Source organism: Pipistrellus kuhlii, unplaced genomic scaffold (assembly GCF_014108245.1).
Source record: "Pipistrellus kuhlii isolate mPipKuh1 unplaced genomic scaffold, mPipKuh1.p scaffold_m20_p_10, whole genome shotgun sequence".
Classification (NCBI taxonomy): Eukaryota; Metazoa; Chordata; class Mammalia; order Chiroptera; family Vespertilionidae; genus Pipistrellus; species Pipistrellus kuhlii.
The window spans coordinates 57,052,304-57,077,555 of NW_023425405.1; the positions used below are offsets into that span (position 1 = coordinate 57,052,304).

At 38.2% G+C, this 25,252-nt stretch overlaps 1 protein-coding gene across 6 annotated transcripts in view; it reads right to left on the bottom strand.

Moving 5' to 3' along the window:
* The window catches only part of BBS9 (Bardet-Biedl syndrome 9), a 287,972-nt gene that overhangs the window by 127,843 nt on the left and 134,877 nt on the right, over window positions 1-25,252 (bottom strand). For all 6 annotated transcript variants that reach the window (XM_045578647.1, XM_045578645.1, XM_045578646.1 and 3 more), the window contains 4 exons: window positions 21,165-21,305; window positions 16,801-16,896; window positions 9,071-9,243; window positions 6,149-6,301 (listed from right to left, as the gene is read on the bottom strand). In XM_045578647.1, the coding sequence (XP_045434603.1) occupies window positions 6,149-6,301; window positions 9,071-9,243; window positions 16,801-16,896; window positions 21,165-21,305 (563 nt within the window). The remainder of the gene's footprint in view (window positions 1-6,148; window positions 6,302-9,070; window positions 9,244-16,800; window positions 16,897-21,164; window positions 21,306-25,252) is intronic.

Genomic DNA, 25,252 nt, shown 5'->3' on the forward strand with positions numbered 1-25,252 from the left:
ACAATAAATATTTATGGAGAATGTTACCAGAAGATAAGCACCATGTTGGATGCTTCTCAGACAGATTCTAAGAGTCCAAGGATGAAATTAAAGCAGCAAGGCTCAGAGGGGTTAGCAGCATGCCCCAAGTCAAGGAGCCAGGAAGAGCTGAAACAAGGACCCAAATCTGTAGACACAAATTTGATGTGTGTTTTTCTTCTTTTCCAAACTATAAGAGAAGGCTTATCAGGAAGTTACAGATGTAGTAGAAGGGAGATAACTGGGCTGCATGGGCTCAGGAAACAAGTTACGGAGGCCGAAAAGGGAACTTTGAGAGAGAAAAGCAAAGATAATGTGCTTGGAGGGAAGAAGAGATGACAGGGAAAGGCACAGGTGTACTCCTGAAAGGGAAAGCATACCTTTTCGAGGGTTTTTTTTAATAGCTGAATACATGGTTTATGTAAGGAAAGGCTTCTGGTAGTCCCCTAACCATAGAAGAGTACTTCTCACTGCTTGCTATTCACATCCAGTGAGTGAAACCCATTGGGCCAATGATAGTCTTATCATAAACAAGAATTGAAAAGGACTAAAGGAAATTAAAAATCAAGAAAAGAGGCATTATAAGAAACAATATAAATTGTGAGTTGACAACTATCTGTAGCAAGAGCTCAATGTCCACTAGGGTAACCACTGGCCACAGGTGGGTATTTAGCACTTGAAATGTGTTGCAAGTATAAAATAAACCATGTTTTCAAGACTTACGATGAAAAAATATAAATATCTCAATCATTTTTATTGGATTACAAGTTGAAATGGTAACGTTAATTTCACTTGTTTTATTTTACTTTTTTAATGTGGCTACTAGAAAACTAAAAATTATATATAATATATGGCTAATACTTGAAGCATTTACTTCTATAGAATATATAGCCACACACACTAATATATACTGAATACATCAGTGATGTACTAGTACTAGTAACATACACACTTTGGAGATAATATTCTAGGTTGCACTCTAACCTGAATGAAAAAAAATTTACATAATTTTGAAAGAACTTTGTATACTTCTCTCATTTGCCTAAAGGGACTAGTGAGGTTAGGGTCAACTAGACAACACCCACTCTATTCCTATATTCATTCAAGTACAAAGTACAGGTATCTAATTGCTCTCTTTTGAATAAACTAACTCATAGCTATATAATAAATATGTAATATGCAAATGGTCATTACACCGTGAAGTGTAAGGTGACAGCCTAACAACCGGATCATGGATCAGCAGGAGGATGGGACAGCACGCTACAAGTGGGTAGCAGAGAGCTACAGGAGGGGTCAGGGCAGCAAGCTATGGGGAAGTGAGGAGGAGGGAGCTACAGGAGAGCAGGGCGGCAGTGGGTGGAGAGCTACTAGAGGGCGGCAGCGAGCTACTGGTGCACAGATTCATGCGCAGGGCTACTATTATAGTATGGAATAATAACCCAAAATTCCACGCATTCAGAAACTTAGAGAAATTAGCTTCTAAGGTATACATAAGAGAGAGGAAATATTTCCCTCCAAAAATACCAATGAAAACTAAGAGTTGAGGACCCTTTCCCATTTTTCTTTTTCTTTTACTTTTCTAAAATATATTTTTATTAATTTCAGAGAGGGAAAGAGAGATAAAAACATTAATGATGAGAATCATTGATTGGCTACCTCATGCACACTCCCTACTGAAGATTGAGCCTGCACCCCAGGCATGAGCCCTGACAGGAAATTGAACCCTTACCTCCTGGTTCCATCAGTCGACATTCAACCACTGAGCCACACCAGCTGGGCTATATCCCATTTTTCAAAAAGTGTTTATTTCTTTTAACTGTAGCAAAACCCAAAGACTATAAAATTTAACATCTTAACTATTTTCAAGTGTATAGTTCAGTAGCATTAGGTATATTCATAAATTGTGGGGGAAAATTATTTTCATGCTTATCAAATTATGATCATAATATTAAGAGAGATGGTTTAAAAATATAAAGTCATCTAAAACAAATGTATACCATTTTCAACTTTTTTTATTTCTTCCAAATCTTTGCACATCTACCTATTATAGGTACATCCATTTCATTATTTATTTACCATATATTAACCTGCTTTCTTCAACTACTACAAATGTTTTCTATTATTCCAGTTTTTTAAATAATGACATGAAATGATATCATTTCAAATAGTAGAACTACAATAACTTAATCATTTTCCAACTCGAATAGCTGGTTTCTAATTTCTTGCCAAAGTGGTTAATACTATAAATAAACAACTTTGTGAACTATTTTCCAAGAGTAGAAATAAGGGATAAAGATATACAAACTTCCTTGTTTTTTCTTAACCATCCCTCTTTTCCTTCTGCCATCCCATCCTTTTGTAAACGTACCTCTTCCCTTCATCCCAAACATGTGACTGAAATTCCTGTGCCCCCTTCAGACCTGTTTATTCTCTCCTTCCAAGAAACATTTCTTTTTAGCTCGTAAGTGGGTACAAGAAAAACAAATGCAGCCCCATCACCACATCCCAGAGCCTCCCCTCTCAGTCTATTAGCAGTGTTTTCCTTGCCATGGCCGGAGGAATGTGGGCCTCTGAAGGCCCGCACACATCCCTTCGTCACACATCCCTTTGTGTGATCGGCCAACATCATGCTCATTTGAAAAGTCATGGGCCCAAAAGCTCTGACTTCTGTGTGACTGAAAATGACTTTTACATATCAATTCCACACAAATAAATAGAGTGGGAGGAAGTTTCAAGCACAGAAAAAGTAACAAATAGCAAAACCAAACCACGGGATCTCTGTTTAAAATTAGGCCTAATACAGCCCCTGTTTTCCACAAGAAATCAGCCAAGTGCTTCTCTAGGCCATTAATGACTATCAGTCATTACATCACACATATGTCATCTGACACAATTAAACGCTCAGATTAGTAAACATTTCCCCCTGCTACAACAGAGGGCCAGTGTTCACATGGGGAGCAGAGATCTCGGTACACACGGGAGCATCACAGCACAAGCCAAGCCAGACGGTAAGTCTAAGTTTCCCCTCATTCAGTTCAACCCATCAGTCCTGCTTTGACTAACAAATGTACGTGAAATTTTTATAACGTGAAGAGAACTTATTTTCCAATGCTTTTCTGCCAAATGCAATAAGCATTAGCCCTGGACGGCAAAGAAAACTGAACTTCAGTAAAAGTCAGCACATTAACAAAGTCGCCTCTTCCCCTGATACCCAGGTTTCAGACATAATATATACTTTGGGGAACACTCCAGATTTTGTTACCTGTCCAATAGGGTATTTGCAATGAATGCTGAGTGGATGATCATAAATATATGCTATGCATATGCACAAAGGGTTTGCATGAAACTTCTTTTTCTTTAATCCTGTAATTTTGCTAAAGAAAACCTAGGATGTCTATGTTCCACCTGGAAATGATTAAAATACTGTAAAAATGCCGCATGAGTTAGTAAAGTAGGGCCTTTGGAATTTGTGACATTGGGCAGGTTGTTTAGCTCTGCTCAGAGCCTCAAGTTCTTCATCCATAAAATGGAAGCAATAATGCCACCCTCACAAAATGACTGAATTAAGTAAAGTAACAAATAAAACTGACCTAAGACTCAACAGATACTCAATAAATATGAATTTCTCTTCTCTTCTCTTCTCTTCTCTTCCCTTACTTCAGGGGTGGGGAACCTTTTGTCTGCCAAAGGCCATTTGGATATTTATAACATCATTCAAGGGCCATACAAAATTATTAACTTAAAAAGCAGCCTGATGTGTTTGTCAGACATTCAATGAACTCACCCCTAACGCCTTGGCAGGCCAGATGGGCATTTCCCACCCCTGCCTTACTTCCTTTCTTAGGTTCTTCCAATCATATTCAGATGGTTGACAGGGCAGTAATTCCAATTATACAAATGATGACATTTAGGTGTCTCACTGCTAAAAAGAAGAAAAAAAATTCTCGACATGCTTACTTTCATTTAACATTATACCTCTAAACCTATCGATAGAAAGCGAAAGGTCTTTCAAAAAGAAAGCCCTTTTCCCAAAAATTTTAGAATAAATTCTTGAAATTATGATGAGCAACTGAAAAGTTCTCACTCAGAGAAGCTAGGCCCTTCCTGTGTCAGAATCCCAAGATGCTTTTCCCAGAGCAAGAGCCCTGGTCCTTCAGCTCAGAGCTGGTGGCCAGGGAGAGCAGCCTGGCAGGTGCCCCATGAGCGTGAGGTGGCAGCAGGCTGACTACAGACTGGCGTGCTAGAAAGAGTAGAACAATAATGTGCGCATGTGGGTTTCGGTCACTGTCCAATCAAAGACACGGGCTGTAGGAAATGCCTTACGGTTAAAAGCAGGAGAAAAGTGCTTGACTGACCCCCTTATGCACCTAAACTCATAACCATTGATGGGGGATTTTTATACCAGTGACCACCTGTTGGAAGTCTAAAGAGAGGCTGCAACCCACAACGTGCCTAGAGACAACTAATGCAGAACAAGCACTCCTAAGTGAGCTAACCCCGTCATCCAGGGTCACTCAGCCAGGATGCCTTTCCCAGAAAGAAGCCCAGAGCTGTCCAGAGGAGCTCTCACAGATGCCCACTGCACTTCTGTTTCTTCATTTGGGGGAGATTTGCAGGTGGTTTGGAGGCAGTGGTAATAAAGCCATTTTGTCTTAAAACTCTGTTCTGTCTTTGAACTCTGTCGCGTATTGGAACTCGCAGTTTTCTTGTTCTATTTATCACAAATGAGTATCCTGACCGCCTGGGCCACCTCCATTACAGTGGTGTTCAGAGCAACATGGGAATATGGGGCCTCTTGTTTGATTTGCATTAGGGGTTTCAAGATGGTCACCACAGAGCATGAGATCAAACATGGGTCCCGTGAGTCCACCCGGGCCAGGGCTGAGGGGATGGTGTACAAGGAGACTGGACAGCAAGTCCTTCTCCAAACAACTGGCCGGACTGAGCATGTCAGTGTGTAGCCAGGCAACCTTACTACAACACAAATACTGCACACAACACAAATCCTCTGCTTGCTTTGAGCATTTCTTGGCAAAACTAATGAATCTTAAAGTCCATAGACCACAACTGATTATAAATGAATAAGATTCTAATACAACAAAAGGTTCTCTCATTCAAAAGTATAGAACACCTAAGTTCAAGGGTTAGGGAATGTTATTATATTTCTGAAAACTTGATAAAGAATCAAGCTGGAGAACTTAGCCTTATGGATGATCTTGTAATTTTCATTGGGAAATTATGTTCATGATTTAACTATGTCATTAAAATTTTACTAAAAATAATTAAAATAGAGAACAATATCTACTTATAACAATGTGAATATTTATGATAAAATTGAATTGTGAATTATATTGAAACTAACTCATATTTTCTTATAGTATTCATATTTTCCTTTTGAAAACTTGTTCATTCTCTTTTTTCATCTAGACAGAATGGAGGATTAAAAATACAGATTCAAGTAAAACCCCTGGTCTTGATCATCTTTTCTGTAACAGCACCTGTCATGGAAAAACCCAATGCCCTGGCTAAGCAGAAAACGTAAAAACCCAGTACTTGGAGTTACACCCCTCTGCCACTGTGCCCACAAGAAGACCCAGCCTCATTACAGACGAGACCCGGCCAGTGTGCAGGCCAAGGGCGGTAGGCATAGCAGGAGGCCTGAGAAGGAGAGAGACAAGACAACAAAGAGGAGGGGAAAGAAAACAATGAAAAATAAACCAAACAAAAAGTGCACGGAAGAGAGAAGTGTGGACCAGAGACCCATCAGGCCTGCGAGGAGCCACTTAACCGCTCCTGCACGGGAAGCATTCGTGTCTGTCTGTGGCGAGCCATGAGCCCCGCACCTCACGTACCCTGTGGAGCATAATCTCTGTCACAGCACGGTGGGTGAGTGCTTACCCCGTCGTAGGGGAAAAAAGCCCAGTGTTTTTCCCTGAGTGCCCTTCGGCTGTTACAGACTTTTCAAATAACCGTGAGGATTTCCAGCAGCAAACGTATTGTCAGCACAGTTATTGAGGTTTACTTAGCAGCTATTTTTCTTTCCTCTAGGGCAGCTAACTCTGAAAAAACACACCTGATTTTCAAAGTCAACAGAACGTGGTGAAGGAACTACCCCTGGCGTTGTACTTGCCTGCTGGTGGGTGCCGTCCAGCAGGGTGTCCAGGTGCTGGAGCGGGGCGGGCGTTTTGTCCTTGAACCTCGTTAACAGCCGGCGTTGGATGGCCCGAAACTGCACAGCTCTTTCGGAGAGGAGTTCCTCCAACTTTTCACCATTTTTCCGCAGCTGCAATGAACAGTTTCTTAACTAAAGGTTAAATGTGTATAACAAAACATATTTAAAGTAAAAACACGGAAAATTCCAATAAAAGTCTGAAAGAGTCATGAAGAAACAAAAACATATCGTAGAGTTAAGAATTAAAGTAGTGATATGTGGTACATTAATACATAGATAATACAGTTGAGTAGGTTAAATAAAAATTTAGTAAAGATGCCTACTATGCCTGGGGGAAAATAGATTATTTAATAAATGTCTTGAGAAAATTAATTAAACACATGCGGGGAAAGAGTAAGAATTTCTCCCCTAGTATTTACAGCAAAATTAATTGCAGAGGAATTAAAAGCTTAGACACAATAAAAGTACCAGAAAAATTAGAATTTTTATATAATCTCAGAAAGACCTATATGAGTATAGTCAAAATCCAAAAGCCACACACACGTGATAAAAGTTCTGGCAAAATTAATTAATTCTATATGATTTACAAAAAAGAAAACCATTATGAGTAAAGTGATAAGACAAAAAAAGCAAACTGCAAAAAGAGCAATAACCACACAGACTAAAAGTCATGCCCCTAAACTAATATCTAGAAAGCATCTACAAATCAATGAAAAAGGACCACACCCAATACAAATCATTAAGAAAAAGAGCAACAAACCAATAAAAAAATAAGCAATATTTACAGAAATGTTAATACAAAGAAGCTCTCAAACATACAGCCTTTGACCTACCAATCCCACTTCAAGGATCTTATGGGCATGCCTGCAAAAACTAATGTAGATATAAGAATAGTCATTATAGTATAGTTTGTTATTGCAGTAAGATGTTATTAAAAATCAAAATTCTCATCAACAGTGGACAGGTTAAATGAATAAAGAAGACTATTTTGCAGGACTACTGGGTACTAATATGCAAGGCTCTCCAAAGATAGACTAAATAAAACAAAGAAAATAACAAATACAGAAGAGTATGTACAATATACTAGCATTCATGCATTTTTTTAAAAAACAAATGTATTTTTTGACATAGTTGTGATGGCATGAAATAGTTCTAGAAAGACACGCCAGATACCAAAACCAGATACCGAACAGGAGACTGGAGGATGAGAATCAGAAATTACTCGTTCCACTGTAACTCTCTCCATAAGTTTTAAATTTAATGTTATTAAGATACAAGAAAGCTAGTCAAAGTCATAGAGTAGAAGAAATTCTCTATGAAATTATATCATGTGAATTACTAATTCAACCTTATAAAATAGCCATAACTAGTTCTGAAATAAATATAGCCAAAATGTTCAGAAATCAAGCAGAGCTAACATTTCTGATATCAAAATGAACATTCTTATCTTTTCATTATATATACTTTCCAATACATGATTTTAAAATCTTGGAATTTTATTAGCTTCTTTTAATACCAATGTTAGAAACAACAAGGAATTAACTAAATACAAGAATATTCTCCTGAAGGGGGAAAAGCTTTCTTTACCAAAAGTTGTGATAAATTTCTTAAACTAAAATGTTTTAAAAGTAATACTTCATCAATAATTGTGTCAATAGCTGAGACCGGTTTGGCTCAATGGATAGAGCGTCGGCTTGGGGACTGAAGGGTCCCGGGTTCGATTCCGGTCAAGGGCATGTACCTTGGTTGCGGGCATATCCCCAGTAGGGGGTGTGCAAGAGGCAGCTGATCGATGACTCTCTCTCATCGATGTTTCTAACTCTCTATCTCTCTCCCTTCCTCTCTGTACAAAATAAAATATATTTTTTTAAAATAATAATAATTATGTCAATAATATCAGCATATACATAGGGAAACTCTAATAAGTTCAACTCCATTTGGTAATGACATTGTAATTGGATTGTATGCACTGAATTTTTCCCTTTATGTTCACACTAAATTAAACAAAATTATTACAGCTTGAAGTCAATGCCTTTAGGATGTTGAAAGGGACTGAAATTAAGTAGACTATTCATGTGACACTCTCTCTCTCTCTCTCTCTCTCTCTCTCTCTCTCTCTCTCTCTCTCTCTCTCTTTAACACACACACAAACATACACACACACCATAGTTTATTATCAAAAATACAAAATTCTAATGAGTCCTTAAAAAGTAGTCACTCTGTCTTCCTTGAATGATGTTCAAAATTCTTTTGAAATTCCCCTTTGTAATTGCCTAGAAAGTCTATCTATAGACCAATAAATAAGTAGAGCCTGGTGAATTTTTTTCACACATGGGACTTTTAAAGCAATGGAATATTCAGGCAACAAAGTTACTGTGAGATCTCATTTACTTAGACATTCAGTCATTTAGCATTTTACTAAGTGTCCATGGGGCCAGATACTGGCGAATATTTTATGTGGTCACCCTCATTCAGATGCAGAAGTGCTTGTTAAGAAAAAAAAAGGAAAAATCACATTGCTTCACAATCACACCTCCTTTATGGTGTGCTACAGTTAGTTAGCCTAATGGCTGCCGATAAGCTCCAATCATTTCAACACTGGGTTATTGGGGTCAAAGGTTAAGTCCTCGTGTGGAAGAATTAAATCAGCCCTGTTCTGAGGCAACACCACATGCTTAGCTCCAGGCAGCCACTCTTCATTGTCTGCAAGGGATCACAAACCCAGGCAAAAGGGCAGGGACAGAGTCACAAAAATTTCTGTCCATAAAAGAACAGATTGGAGCATCCAGCCTAATAGTGTAATCATACAATTCTCACTTCTGCAGCATGTCTTGCTTTAATGTGCTAAAAAAAAATGATGTTTGTTCTAATCATACACACCTCAAAATGATGATCAATCAACGCAAAATATTCTTGAAGGGGCATGGATCCAGAAAAAGAACATGCGAAATCTTTGCTTCCCTGCTTTTCAAAATATTCTCGAAGGCGGAGAATAAGCTCGTTTGTTATGAGCCAAAGATCTTCAAACTGTTCACTCTGAATGCGATATCGCTCTAGGAGAGGGGGAAAAATAATTAATAAAAATGCTTATTACTAGCTGGAAATGCATGAATTGTCACTAACTCTGATAATGAATACAAACACAAAAAGCAAAGAGATTTCTTTGATGGAATATATCGATAGAAACAATTTCTACTGGCTTGATAAAAATATTTCCAGTGCATTATTGAGGTTTTCTGCATCAGCCACTTAACATTTTCAAATTTAATGCCAAAGGTATGTAGTCACGTTACAGTACAATAAGAAGAAAGAAAAAAAAAACACTTAAATTTGAGTCCTTCTAAAGAACAAGCAACACTTTACTTTAAAGGTAAGAAAGCAACCATTGTAAAAATACAATCTGGTATCATTACAGTAAACTTCCATACCACGGACCAATTCAGGCAGGGGGTGTACATTAAAGCAGAAAGTCCGTTATACTAGTATAATAAAGTAGGCTTTCTGAATGTGTGTGTTAAAAAAAAAAATGACAAATTAATTTGTTTACATGTTTTTCCTTATATAGACACATTTGTAAAATTAAAAGTTTAATTTCACAGAAAAGTTTTCTGTGTGTATCACAGTAATTTTAAATTTATACTGAGTAGGTGTAGTCAATGAATGCATTCACCAGTCTCCGAGAAGAGAAAAGGAATGCTGGGGTGAGGGCTAGCGCACATGACACATCGCCTGCTCACATCAAAGCTGCTGCAGCCCTAGGCGGTTTGGCTCAGTGGACAGAGCACTGGCCCACTGACTGAAGGGTTGCAGGTTCCATTCCAGTCAAGGGCACATATCTTGGTTGCAGGCTTGATCCCCGGGAGGCAACCAATCGATGTGTCTCTCTCACATCGATGTTTCTTTCTCTGTGTCTCCTCCTCCTCCCTTCCACTCTCTCCAAAAATCAATCAGGTGAGGATTAACAAAACAAAACAAAAAAAATGCTGCAGAAAGTCACACCAAGTGACAACAGAACCAGCTACCATGAGGGATGCAGTGTAATCACATGCTGATCATTCCTGGACACTGTTTACAAGCAGTACTCTTGGGTTTAAATATGTAGGCTATGTAGACATGTAATATCCATGTATGTAGACATGTAATATCCATGTATGTGGATGAAATTACTACAGGGTTCTTTCTAACATATGGCCTATTTGCTAAAATTCGTTAAAAATAACAGTGAATTTATAACAAAAAAATAACCTGTTAATTTAAGTATAAGTAAATCTTGGTTAAAAGCATTTTTAAATTAGCAGAGTGTTCATTTTCACATATGACATACAGACTAGAATCCAAAGTCTGTTAAATCGAGGTCCACAAGGTTTTACTGTATCTATAAAAAATGCAATTTATCTTTGAATTATAAAATTTATATCAATCACAATTAGATGTTGAAAAATATTGGTCAAGACCTGGCTGGGTAGCTCAATTGGCTGGCACATTGCCCTGTACACCAAAAGGTTGAGGGTTCAGTTCTGGTCAGGATACATACCTAGGTTACAGGTTCAGTTTCAAATCAGGACTCTTTCCTAAGGTAATTGATTGGTGTTTTTCTCTCACATTAATGTTTCTCTCTCCTTCTTTCTTTCCCATTTCTACTCTCTCTAAAAATCAATAAAAACATGTCCTCTGATGAGGGTTAAAAGTTAAAACTATCTGATATAAAAAGTGTGGAGTGAAACAGTAAAAAATCTAAAGCTCGATGAAAATTTCAAATATAAATTTCTAGAAACCCCGCAGCTACTTGAAATAGAATGAATGTTTACGTCCCCCCAAAATGCATATGGTAAACCCTAATGCCCAATGTGATGGTATTTGGAAGTAGGACCTTTGGGGGTGATTAGGTCATGAGGTGAATCTCTCATGAAAGAGATGAGTGCCCTTATAAAAAAGACCCCAGATAACTCTCTTGCCCCTTTGCCAGAGCAAAAAGACAGAACCTGTGAACCTGAAGCAAGCTCTTAGCTGGCACCAGCTGTACCAGAGCCATGATCTTGGACTTCCCAGCCTCCAGAACTGCGAGAAGCCAATTTCTATTATACAAAAGCCACCCAAGTCTCTGGTATTTTGTTATAGCAGCCCAACTGAACTAAGATAGTACACTACTGTGACCAAGTACAATGCATGAATGTCGCCAATAATAGAATGTAAAAATAATAAACGTCTAAATAGATGTAATATTTTCTCTAACATTTTGGGCTTTAATTATATTCTTATTTTCATCAATACATGAGGAGGGGGGAAGAAAACTAATTTCTTTTTTCAATAAAGAAATTATACTTGGGATTCAGAAATATAAACACAATTATTTCAGTTGTTTTTTTCAGATTACCAAAAATCAACAAGAATTAATGAGTCAAAGATTTATAAAGTAATCTTTTGATGATTACGTATTTTCTCAGTTTTTGTGTTTCAAAATAGTTAACATTGCCCTGGAAACTTTCCAGAGCCTGCATTTCATGGAAAGGAGAAATAAAAATCTATTTATAATATAACATGAAGGAAGAAAGTTTTATTTTAAAATACACCCTTTCAATACTAGTAATTAAAATAGCTGCCAACATGAACATTCGATTTACTTTTTTTTTTTTTTTTTTTTTTTTAGTCCTTTCTTCTTTGCATCTTGTAATAGCAGCTCAGTGGAAATAACCATTCCAGCTTCCAAATGAATAAATTTAGATGACTGGAGTGCAGTCAATTGCCATTCCACTCTGCTACAAATGGAGAAAATAATGGATTTAACTAAGCAGTGCACAAAAATGCATCACGTCAGTGTCTATTCATGTCAGAACATCTGAAGTTCATCAATATAAATAATGTTTGTATTCATGTCATAAACAAAGCATCAGTATAATTTATACTATTTGGAAATTTTTAAATGCGAGATGGAAAGGCAGATGAAGGCTTTTGGAACCGAGAAGTTTGAGAAAATAATATAAACAATTTCAGTAGATATTAGTATAAGTATTCTAAATATACAACCTCTTCGATATTAGTGGAAACTGTAGATGATTTCTCTAAATTTACTTTTCAAAAAGGCTTTTTCCAAGCTGGATTTATATAATTTGGCCATTGTCCCTTGATAATATAGCTAAGAAGTTCTAAGATAAATATAAAACAGTAATAAATTGATGACTCACTGCATACATTAAAGTGCATACAGTGGCATGGGGTAAGTTTCCAGGGACTTTGGATTTGGTCATTACATTACACTTATCTCTATTTTTTTTTTTTTTTTTTTTTACTTCATTGAAAAACTACCACAAAGCCACTACTATATAAAATTCCCAGCACAGAAGAAAATTCCCTGGTTTCTAAAACCCCACACTCTATCCAGCATCTGAGGACACCTTTTCCTCTTCATAGAGTGCCCTCCACCTAATAATCTCCTATTCATCCTTCAAGATCTTTTACAAATAAAATCTCTTATGGAACCTTACTCCTTTGGGCTGCAATTGCACCTAAAGTGGGCTTCTATCAGCATACCAAGCTCGAGCATTGGTTCTCTATCTGTTTCTCCCATGTCCAAGAGCTCCACAAGAGCCACCAATGTTTATATCTAACACTAGAAGCCTGGTGCACGAATTTGTGCACAGGGCAGGGGTTGTCCCTCAGCCCAGCCTGCCCCCTCTCCAATCTGGGACATCCTTCTCACAATCCAGGACTGCTAGCTCCCAACCACTAGCCTACCTGCCTGCCTGATTGACCCTAAACGCTTCTGCCTGCCAACCTGATTATCCCCTAACCACTCCCCTGCCAGTCTGGTCACCCCTAACTGCCCGTCTCTGCTGACCTGGTTCCCCCGAACTGCCCTCTCCTGCAGGCCTGGGTCCCCCCCAACTGTCTTTCCCTACATGCCTCGGTCCCCCCTAACTGTCCTCCCCTGCAGGCCTGGGTTCTCCCCAACTGTCCTCCCTTATAGGTCTAATCCCTCCCTACTGCCCTCCCCTGCTGATCAATTTGTGGTGGCCATCTTGTGTCCACATGGGGGTGGCCATCTTGTGTGCTGAGGTGACAGTCAATGTGCATATTACTCTTTTATTAGATAGGATGTTTGCTGACTGCAAAATGAACAGAGGCAAGAGCAAGCCTCTCACATGCTTTCCTCTGAAGATATGTTGGTTAATATTACATATGCTGTGGAATACAAAACAGAAAGCAACAATCAAACAAAACAAATAAATTCATAGGTATTGACAAAAAGGATGGTGGTTACCAGAGGAAAAGGGGAGTAGGGGGAGAGTGATGAGGGTTAAGGGGAACAAAAGGACAGTGACAGAAAGAGACTATACTTTGTGTGTTGGATCCACAATGCAAAAAGCAGATGATGTATTATTGAAAGTAGGTTTACAGTTATGAGTTTATTCTTTTACTAATATTTATTCATTATTGTATTATTTTCTATATACTTCCATAAACTTAATTTTGCATATCCCTGATATGTATTAATCAATGTCACCCCAATAAATTTAATTTCAATAAATAAATTTATTTTAAAAGATTATAGATCTTTCTTTTGGCAGATTAAAAATAAAATTTTTCTCAAGGCCCAACCCTTATTCACATACATTTCTACAATGTTTTCATTATATATGAAGCCAAACAATCAAGAGACAAGCAAAGAACTTTTAAACTTAATCATATTCAATTCAATCCCTTATTCTAACATGTTCACATCTTTCTTTCTTTTTTTTTAATATATTTTATTGATTTTTTTTTTTTTTTTTTTTTTTTTTTTTTTTTTACAGAGAGGAAGGGTGAGGGATAGAGAGCTAGAAACATCAATGAGAGAGAAACATCGACCAGCTGCCTCTTGCACACCCCCTACTGGGGGTGTGCCTGCAACCAATGTACATGCCCTTGACCGGAATCGAACCTGGGACCTTTCAGTCCACAGACCGACGCTCTATCCACTGAGCCAAACCGGTTTCGGCACATGTTCACATCTTTCAAGATAATCTTTCATTGTATTACTTTTCTTTTCCCAAAGACCTACACGAGGCCACATAAATTTGCTATTTGCAATTTTTTTTAAATAGATTTCATTGATTTTTTACAGAGAGGAAGGGAGAGAGATAGAGAACTGGAAACATCGATGAGAGAGTAACATCGACCAGCTGCCTCTTGCACACCCCCCACCGGGGATGTGCCCGCAACCAAGGTACATGCCCTTGACCAGAATCGAACCTGGGACCTTTCAGTCCGCAGACCAACGCTCTACCACTGAGCCAAACCGGTTTCGGCGCTATTTGCAATTGCTTAACCCTGGTTGTGACACTGAAAAATACTATGTATTTATTCAGCATTCACTGTTAATGACCAGTTTAGTTGGGTACAGAAATCTAAGTTGAAAATCATTTCCCTTAAATCTTGTAAATAATTATTTCATTGTGTTCTAATATCCAAAACAATCTTCTTAATTCACGTTCTTTGAGTAGCTTGCTTTTTCCTTTTTAATCTTTGAGGATATGCTTCTGATCTTTAGAGCTCCAAGATTTCAAAAACTGTGTTTAAATGTGTTTCTTTTTCTGATTCATTGTGCTAACATCAAACAGGCTTTTTCAATATGCACAACTGTGACATCTCATTTCCTTGAAATCCTTGTCTCCATTGTTCTCTCCATCTTCACAAACCACTCTCCAAAAGGTGTCACTTACATCCAATCTCTCCTTTCACAGTAAAATTACAAAAGCTTGTCTTTCCTGATATCAGCCTCTCCCACGTAACTCAATCATTTTCATTACTATTCAAACATGTTCTACTGTTGCAAATTTAAAAACAAAATAAAACCCACACTCCTTCCAATTACATCTCACTTCTGAATCACTACTGAGTTTGGTTGTCCAGTTCTTTCTAAACACTTGCAACACTAGATCCTCTTCATTTATCCTTGGATTAATCTGTAGCTTAGATGGCACTGATTTGAGCTCAGGTAGAATTATATTTAGTAAATTGAGTTTTATCAATATTTTTAAAGCTCTTTGAAATTAGATACTCATAAATTATAAAGATAAGCTATAGGAACATTATTTTTAAATATATATGTTTTATTGATTTCAGAGATGAAAGGAGAGGAAGAGAGAGATAGAAACATCAATGATGACAATCATTGATCGGTTGCCTCCTGCACACCCTCCACTAGAGATTGAGTCTGCAACCTGGGCATGTGTCCTGACTAGGAATCGAACCATACCCTTCTGGTTCATAAGTTGAAGCTCAACCACTGAGCCACACAAGCTGGGCTAGAGACATTATTAAAGAAGTGAGTTGTCTTTGTGATAATTTAGAAGAGAAATTACATCCTGGATTCAGAATCACAAAAAGGAAAAATGCCAGACACCAGACACACATTGGGTACAAATCATCTCATTCCTTTCTTGGGGATGGATATTCTGGTAAGAGCAGTAGGGAGCACCAACATCTACCTCAACCCCAGAAAACTGTACTTTCCTCATATCTATCTCCCTTCATCACCAAGGGCACTTCCTAGGTAGAATTCTGTGTGTCATTGAAGTAAAAAATACCACCAGGGAATTGTAATGGCTACTCTTCAGGTTTCAGTTGACACAGTTCATTTGGCTCCTTATTTAAAAAGTTTTGTCCTATCCCATGATTCAGCCTGTCAGCCTGCACTATGGCACAGCCATCTATTCAGATAGATGTTACTAAATAGCTGAATATTTCGTGATTTTTACAGAATGGTAAAGTAATCATGTGCTACAGCAATGCTCTAACAGTCACTTTATCTAAAAAAATAATAAACATAGTGCATTAGGACATAAATATCCCCATTTATCACATGGAATCACTTCTTGCCTTTTTTAAATGACCTCAATTGCTGACTCATCATACAGATTTGTACAATTTTCCAAGGACCTGTTGGCAACAATTTTTTAGTTTAACTAAAGAGAACAGTTTAACAAGAGAAATGTACAAAAATTATTCCATCATCCAAGTGAAGATTAAAGCTAATCAAAACAAAATGTTGTCACCCTGGTTAGGTGGCTCAGCTGGTGGGAGCAACACTCTGTGCACCAAAAGGTTCCCAGTTTGACTCCCGATCAGGGCACATGCCTAAGTTGTAGGTTCAACCCCTGGTTATGGCATGTATGGGAAACAACCGATCAATGTTTCTCTCTCTCTTTTTTCTCTCTCTCTCCCTCCTCCTCTTCTTCCTCCTTTTCCTCATCCTCCTCCTCATCTCCCCCTAAAAATAAATAAAAATATATCCTCAGGTGAGGATTTTTTTAAAAAAAGAATATAAGAATATATGCACACATAAAAATTAATTCCAGTTTTCTGATAGTCCCTAAAATCTAGTTCAACATATACCTATCTCATAAACATTTTTAATCCTTTAAATTCCTCCCTCAAACTATCCTCATCCCCAAAGATAAGTCTCTAACAAAATAGGACCTAGCTTTAAAACTTTTATGTCCTTTGTATTAATTCTATGGCTCTTATTTTTCAACATTTAGCTGAACACCACCCTTTGCAGAAACCCTTGGTGATGATGTAGTGCACTTAATAAAAAAATTTCAAAAGCCATAACTCCATGGTTTACTTACGCGAGGTTTTAGAAGCAAGAAGAGTAACTTGGGAACCACCTAGGAACCGAAAACCCATCACATTCACCTGTTCCTCTTCGGACTGATTGGCAAAGCCTGAAAAAAAAAAAAAGAAGAAAAAAAGTGGGGGGAGGAGGGGAGAAATCATTTTACATTACCATGAGGTAAGACAGTATTGAAACAGGAAACTTAGCTGATGACAAGTATGTTTTATGTCACTAGTCATGTTTAACCCCAAGCATGAATTAGATTCACTGATTTTCCTGTTAGCTTCCAGTTGCTAAAATTTCTGCCACATAAGAACTCTCTGAAATCATCTCATTTCCTTTCTAGGACCTAGTGGTTCATTCTAGGTCTAAGTAGGAAATGCACAGGTGAGCCTGGAACGGAAGCAAGGAAATGACCAGAAACTAGCAGAGTTGTGTGAAACTAGCAGAGCCAATTTAAAGAGACTATCACTGACCAGAAGTGAAAATATTTAAGTATCAAAAAATAATAGCTGTAATGGAGTGAAACACATCAAATCTAATTAAAGGCCTGTGTTTATGTTGATACAAAAAAAAAAAAAAAGCCAAATGATAAGTCTTGGAGGAATAGAAAATCAGCACTTTTTTTTTTTAATTGATTTCAGAGAGGAAAGTAGATAGAAACATTAATGATGAGAGAGAATCATTGATCGGCTGCCTCCTGCACACCCCACACTGGGGATCAAATCCGCAACCCAGGCCTGTGCCCTGACCTGGAATCGAACCATGGCCTCCTGGTTCATGGGTTGATATTCAACCACTGAACCATACCAGCCAGGCAACTCATTATTTTAAAAATCAGTAATAAACACAGGGAACCATGCATTTATGCTGGTGATCCTACCTATGCACCACATAACCCTAGTACATAAGGAAAGGTCCTCCATATAGAACTATTTCAGCCAAAAACTGAAGGAAGTTTGAAAGAACTAGAATATGGCTATTTTCAACTTCCAATGAATGAATGGACCTCAGCGTTTAATATCAATGACTGAGACCATCACAAACCAAAAGAGACAAGCAGATACCTTGTCCCCCCGCTGAAAGCATAAGCCACCATTCATTAAGCAATGTGGCCAAAATAATTAAGCTGAACTATTAGCTCTAGCTGCAACTGCAATTTACAGACAACAAAGTGGACAGAGAAAATAAATATTAAACAACATCCCACGGATGCAACTGGTGAAATTCAGAGCGAGAGAAACACATAGGAAAAATAATACGTACTATTCAGCAAATAATTAAAAAGGAGGTGGAGGGGTTAAAACCTATAGAAAAGGAGATACCAAAAATGTATATTAAAAAATTGAAAAAATGTTATCCACATTTGAATCCTGACACAAAACAAATAAAAATTATAATGTTGGAGACTTTCACTTCAGGCCATGTTGGAGAAACTGGAGCCACAGTTCCATTCCATCTAAAACAACTTAAAAAAATGAGAAAATATGAAATACTTTTTTTAAAATATATTTTTATTGATTTCCAGAGAGGAAGAGAGAGGGAGAGTGAAAAAGAAACATCAATGATGAGAACCATTGATCGGCTGCCTCCAGCCCACCCCATACTAGGGACAGAGCCTGAAACCTAAGCATGTGCCCTGACCATGACCTCCTGGTTCACAGGTCGACACTCAACCACTGAACCACACCTGCCAGGCTGAAATACTTTTTGTTAATACATTGGAAATACAGAATTGAACAATGATCCCTTCCAAACAAGAAACAAACAGAGTGAGTCCTATCATTATCCCAGTTTACTGCCTTGAGAAAGATCTGCAGGCCGCAAGACAGGTTGGGGAACCAAGGTGCAACCCAGCGTTCTCCCCAGGAAGGGAGATAGAATTAGGAGTCTGGGAAGGTCAAAGTCGCACAAGTTCACAGGCAGGGTGTCAGAGGAGAGAGCACGACAGAGGGAGGTCTGCAGAGACCTGCTAAGTGCCCCTGGAGTACATATCCCAACACCAATGCGCCCACACCTGTAAGGAAACGACATGAGGCTGAGGGAAGGCCACCGAAAGAGATTCCAGGGAACATGGAATCTGTGACCCCACCCAGAGCCAGGACCAGCCCTGTTCTCACTGGCCAGGATTCCAACCAGCCTAGTTCCCTAGGCATCGCGCAGAACACATGGAAGAGTTCACCCTCAGAAGCAGGTGAGGTTTGCCCTCGAATAAAATGCTGCTCCCATCCTGCCTAGCACCACTTCAAAGGATCAAACTTTTTCACGTAACTTAACAGTGTCTCAGATAAAAAGCTCAAGAAGTTTTAGAGGAAAACTAAAGTACTCAACACACAACTAGATAAAATTCAGAAGTTCTGTTCTTCAAACAAAAACTACAGGACATGCAAAGAAGGAAGAAATTACAATTCATATGAAAGGAGCAAATCAATCAGAACTAACTCAGAAATGACATGGATGACAGACTCATAGGCAAGGGCACTTAAACAGTTATCATGTTGTTGTGTATGTTCAAGGACATTCTATTAGAGACATGGAAGATCTTTTTAAGAAGAAGAAAAGACCCATATCACTCTTGAGAGATGACAGCTACACTGTCTGAGGTGAAACATATGCTGAGTGGAAACACATCACACTCTGCAGAAGAAAGTGACTCGAACGTACAGCAACCAAAACCACCCAAAATACAGCGCCAGGAGAAACAAAGGTTAAAAAGACAGTATCACTGAAATCTGGAATTCAAGGACAGTTTGATCCAACATGACCTGAAATCAATACATAAAAGTCTTCTCCATACCAAGAGTGAAAAATGGAAACGTGAAAAAGTAGCAAAGTGCTTCTGTTGAACAATGATAGGATTCCAGCATGTTCAATATGAACACAGATCCACGATCTCCCAAAAAGAACTAGCTGTATCACATACATTGGATCGTGAAGGGAATTTTTTTTTTAATCTGTCATTGAGTCCTATTTCTAAAGTAAGAAAGAAGCAAATATGTGCTGATGAGCCTAAGATACCAATACAACTGAGCCCCAAATCAGGAGAAAAATATACCTAAACTTTCCTAGGCTTACAGATATTACCTCTCTGATTGAAAGCCTGCATTTTTATTCAGTCTCTGTGGGTTTCATCCATCCACAGTAAATGTCAACCACTCAGAAGCCAAGCTCTTCAACACTTTTCTAAGGAACCAATAAATTCAGTGTGCAGCATATAATTTCCTATTAAATTTCCAGGAAGTATAGGAGACCCAAGGAATTAATACATTTGTATAAGATGTTATGAAAGTAGTGACTCTTCCTGACTTCTTTATAATCCAAATTTGTTATAAGAAAATGACTAAGAAGGAAGGAAAAGGAATGGAAACACCAAAAGGTACAAAACTATTTGCTATATATATATTCAAACTCAAGCCAAACTAAAGAATAGATCAATTGTAATAAAAAGCATTCCATTTTGAAGGCTTTTCATTATACATAAACAATGCTTCTTAAACACTTCAAATTCATGAAAAATAAATTGTAAGCACTTTAAGTAGTTAATAACACAAAAGTTGACTTACCATAAATCGCTAAAGCTTGTGGGAAATACTCTTTGTATTCTAAATCCTACCCATTAATGCAAGGGTGAAGATGCACCTCAGAGTCAATGGTGACGATTTTTTAATGAGGGATTTGAAAGGGTTGGTTTAATTCCCAGATTTGTTTTCTTAATTCCACCCCATCACCAGTGAAGTGACTGGATGGGAACATTAGAAACCTGGTTACTGCAGATGCTGCATCCAATTCATGCCTCTCTTTTTTGTAAGTTAGAGGAAAACTGACACCTGGAGAAAGTCACACCTTCACGGATTACCCCAAATGTTCACTGTGACACTGAAGCTTCATATACGGAGCCCCTTCTCAGCAATTAGGGCCAGAGAACGAACATTCGCCCCCTCCAGCTGCTGCAGGCAGCAGAACCACAAAGAGCCTAAGATACCTACTTAGGCGATTACTTTTCAGGGGCATAAGACGGTATGTACTTTAAAAAGATACCTATCCAGAAACCTACCATGAAAGTGAACAATAAATATTTACATTCCAAGCCAAAAAATTCCACAGTCTAAAGAGAAACATTTGATGTTCTCATCTCTGAATACTGAAACAAAATAATGATTATACTAATTTTAATCAAACTTAAAAGGTCCGCCTCATTGCTTGTTGATATAAGCTATTCGCCTTTGAACAGGCCAAGGAAAAATCCTGGAGGCATTTTTATATTCTGACTTAACAATTAGCTGATAATTACCCCATCATTACCTGCTGGTGAGGTATTCCATTCTAAATTCTTAACATTTCTGATACATGGCAGGCATGTTACTTCAGAAGGCCTACCTGGAAAGAGACTGAGAAGGCTGACTGGAGGTTTGTTGGTATCAATCGTTAGCTTGTGGCTTGCAATTTTTGAAGGCTGGCCTGGGAGACAGACTAATTTCAGGGGAAGTCTGAATTTACATTGGATAACCCGAGGAATGCCTGGAAGAAAGAGAGAGAAATGCAGAGTTATGAATGTGTCCAATAATATGATGCACAAAATATCTGTACTAGTAATAGTCCGAGTAACAACATAGCCTAGTATAAAAGTTTGCTGCCTGCCTATTTTCTCTGGCATCACTGAAGTAACTGCACATTATTATCATAATTCGCATTTTTATATTATTGTCAAGAAGCAGAAGGCAATATCAGAGATCACTGTTTAAGTTATATAAATGTCTAATCAGTATGCTGTACACCTGAAACTAATATAATATTGAATGTCAACCATAATTCAAAAACTACAAAGATAAAGAGTACTAGCAGTGCAGGATTTTTTAAAGTGAAAGGCAGAAATAAAATCTTAGAAAGACCACAGGCATTTGTCTGCCTTTAATAGTAAGACCATATTTTTAAAATCATCACACTTCAACACTGAATAGAGAGTTATAGTCAACTACTGAACTATCTTAAGCTAAGACCTTCAAATTCTAGCCCTAATTTAAGACTCTCAGCTAAGATGAGTAATGAGTATGAAATTTATATCAGAAAGACTTTATATGAATATATTTCATAACATCTCTACCCCCACACACACAAATTTTTTAACCTTTCGCTTTTTTTACTTACTGAAAATCAAATTACAATTAATTTGCAACAAATTACAACATGAAAGCAGAATTTGTTCTACTTAAGATCTAAAGTTCATTACATTTTATACAGTAATATTAAGAATGTTACCTTCATTTGATTCGATTTTTCTCAATCCATTTAACTTTACATATCAGTGAAGTGACATTTTTACAGGCTTCCACAGTCACTCAATTGTCAGATTTTGTTCTCTTTGTACACAGGCATATTTAAATAGGTAACTGAATAATATATAACAATGAAGACTTTTATGGCAGTATTAAAAGATTTTAAAAATCAAGTCCTTTCAATGTTTTTACAGAGAACGATACTGAAACCAAAGCAAAGTAGGCTCTCTACTTAAAAATCCAGAAAAGCAATTCTACAACTTTAGTTTTCTCTCCTTTTATCCTAGGGTTCTGTTTTTGATGGGGTAAGATAAATGATAATATACAGCAGCCTGCATCTCAGGACCTGCTGTACTCTGCTTGATGGGGCCACACATTCACCCCTTTATTGCCTTCCAGTGGAGTCAGCGAGCAACTTAGAAATAGTAAAGAGCGAGCAGTTGGGGTTTGGGGACATGGTTCCAAATTAGCAGCATATTTTGCTTAAGCCAGTTGGAGTGGAGTGGCTTACTCTACATCCAAGCTGGGACTATCCTTTTCAGTATTACTTGTTCAGTGGGATAGCAAGAGATCATCAGCAATGGAAACAGGTTGATATATGAGGTCAATTAAAGACTTTTTCAGAGTATGGGGAGCATATTTGTCATTCTCCAACATAATCTATTATCCATCACATTTTATGTAGCTCGTTTTTTGCTCATAACCAACAGATGTTTAATTCACTTCTGGAATCCTAGATGCAAAGTATAGCTGTGGCTCTTCGGAAAGGTCCCGGGTATTATATATCCTAACATTCTGTGAGATTTTAAAGGCATGTTTATTTGTACTTTGCAATGGCAAAAAAAAAAAAAATTTCATCCTCACCCAAGGATATTTTTTCATTGCTTTTTAGAAAGAGCAGAAGGGAGGGAGGGGAGAAAGAAGAGGGAGGGAGGGAAAGAGAGAGAGAAGAGAGAGAGAGAGAGAGAGAGAGAGAGAGAGAGAGAGAGAGAGGTGTGAAAGAGACACATGGATGGGTTGCCTTCTGCATGCACTCCACCAGGCCCCTGGGATCAAACCTGCAACCCAGGTAAATGCCCTTGACTGGGAATTGAACCCGCATCCCTTGGTGTGCAGGCCAAGACTCTAACTACTTAGCACACCAGGGCAATGGTAAAATGTTTCGACTCAAAATATTATGGTAGCATGATCTAAACTACTACTTATGAATTTTTCCAATTTCATATATTCCACATATCTCCAAATTATGGAACTATACCTACTAATATATTTCCTCTACAATACATAAACTAAAACCTCAAAACCTGAAACCTATCTTCATTTCCTTCATTTTTAATGAATAGTGGGGGGGGGGGGGTGCTTCACCTTCTGATAACTCCTTTTTTAATTTCTTTATTGATTAAGTTATTACATATATATCCTCATCCCCCCATTAGCCTCCCCACCCCCACTCAATTCTATGCACAAAAATAAGCGTTCTTCTATGTACTTGGAACCAAAGTCTGGCTAATTATTCAAACAAAATCTGGCTGTAAATGTGCTTCTAAAACTATACTGCTAAAACTGTGGCTCTGTTTCACTAGACCGGGTACTGATTGAATATGTGGTAAAAAAAAAAAAAAAAAATTTAATCATGATCAACATCACTAGCCTTATGCTATTGAGCCTATATTTGAATATTGGTACTAAATCTCTTAGAACCCAGAGCTAAAGAAACTGGTGGTGTAGCCAAAACCGGTTTGGCTCAGTGGTAGAATGTCGGTCTGCGGACTGAAAGGTCCCAGGTTCGATTCCAGTCAGGGACATTTACGTTGGTTGCGGGCACATCCCCGGTAGGGGGTGTGCAAGAGGCAGCTGGTTGATGTTTCTCTCTCATCGATGTTTCTAGCTCTCTATCTCTCTCCCTTCCTCTCTGTAAAAAATCAATAAAAATATATTTTAAAAAGAAAGTAAGAAACTGGTGATGTATATATGTTTTCAGAAACTGGAACAAATGGTTATAAGCATGAATAAACCCAACAAGTTAAAATACATTATAACTCAGTTCACAGCCCAGTGAAGTCAGCTAATGATGGCATGTTGGGTCCAAGCCCCACTGCCAGGGACTGGACCTCCTTGGATGCTGGGTATTTGACAGAAAAGCCATGAGAAGCTGTGGGTATATAAGAGAGTCTCTTGTAGCCCAAGCTCTGACAGGAGCTTTTAGACAAAGCAGTTCTTCAAAGGAAAGTCCCATACAGTCGCCAAACACAGGCTAGGTAACAATACACTTTCCCACAAAGTAGCAGTAGGAGCTACACGGGAGCCATCTTTAGAACTACAGCCTCACTAAGCAGCTGCCTCCCAGCCCCCGTGCCTGCTACTCAGTAACATCCTTTAATACGAACTTAGACAAAAGAGGCTCCTTGCCAAATAGTGGCCTCACTATTTGGGGTTATATTGTAGAAGGGCACATATGTGCAGCATACATACAGTAAGGTAGGTGTGTCCTTGCTTCTTGCACCTGAATATAGTAACTTAGCCTTGAACACTCCTGATTAGGATTCCCATGCTCAAAGTGGCCTTGAATATCCCGCGCACCCTAGACAGGGTTCTTACACAGTGTCGCATATTTGGGCAACGCTTTACAGTTGCTAAGATTTGTAGAACCCTCCAGAATTCCCTTTTTCTCTAGGAACTGTAAAACCTGTTTCATGGGACATTTGGAAAACATTATTTTAGAAAATGATACTTAAAAATTTGATTATAAAATGATGGCACCTTGAAAAGTTTTACCATTGCAGGGGAGATATAAAATCTGCCCAGCTGGCATGGCTCAGTAGTGACGATTCCACTCCCTGTCCCAAGTGTGGAGAGTGCAGAGGGCAGTCAATCAATGATTCTCTCTCATGATTGATGTTTCTATCTTTCTCTCCCTCTCCCTTCCTCTCTGAAATCATTAAAGATATATTTAAAAAGAAAATATTAGCTCTAACTGATTTGGCTCAGTGAATATTGTCGGCCTGCGGACTCAAGGGTCCCAGGTTCGATTCTGGTCAAGGGTATGTACCTTGGTTGTGGGCACACATTTCCAGTAGGGGGTGTGCAGGAGGCAACTGATCAATGTTTCTCTCCTATCAATGTTTCTAACTCTTTATCCTCCCTTTCTCTCTGTAAAAAAACTCAATAAAGCCGAGACTGGTTTGGCTCAAT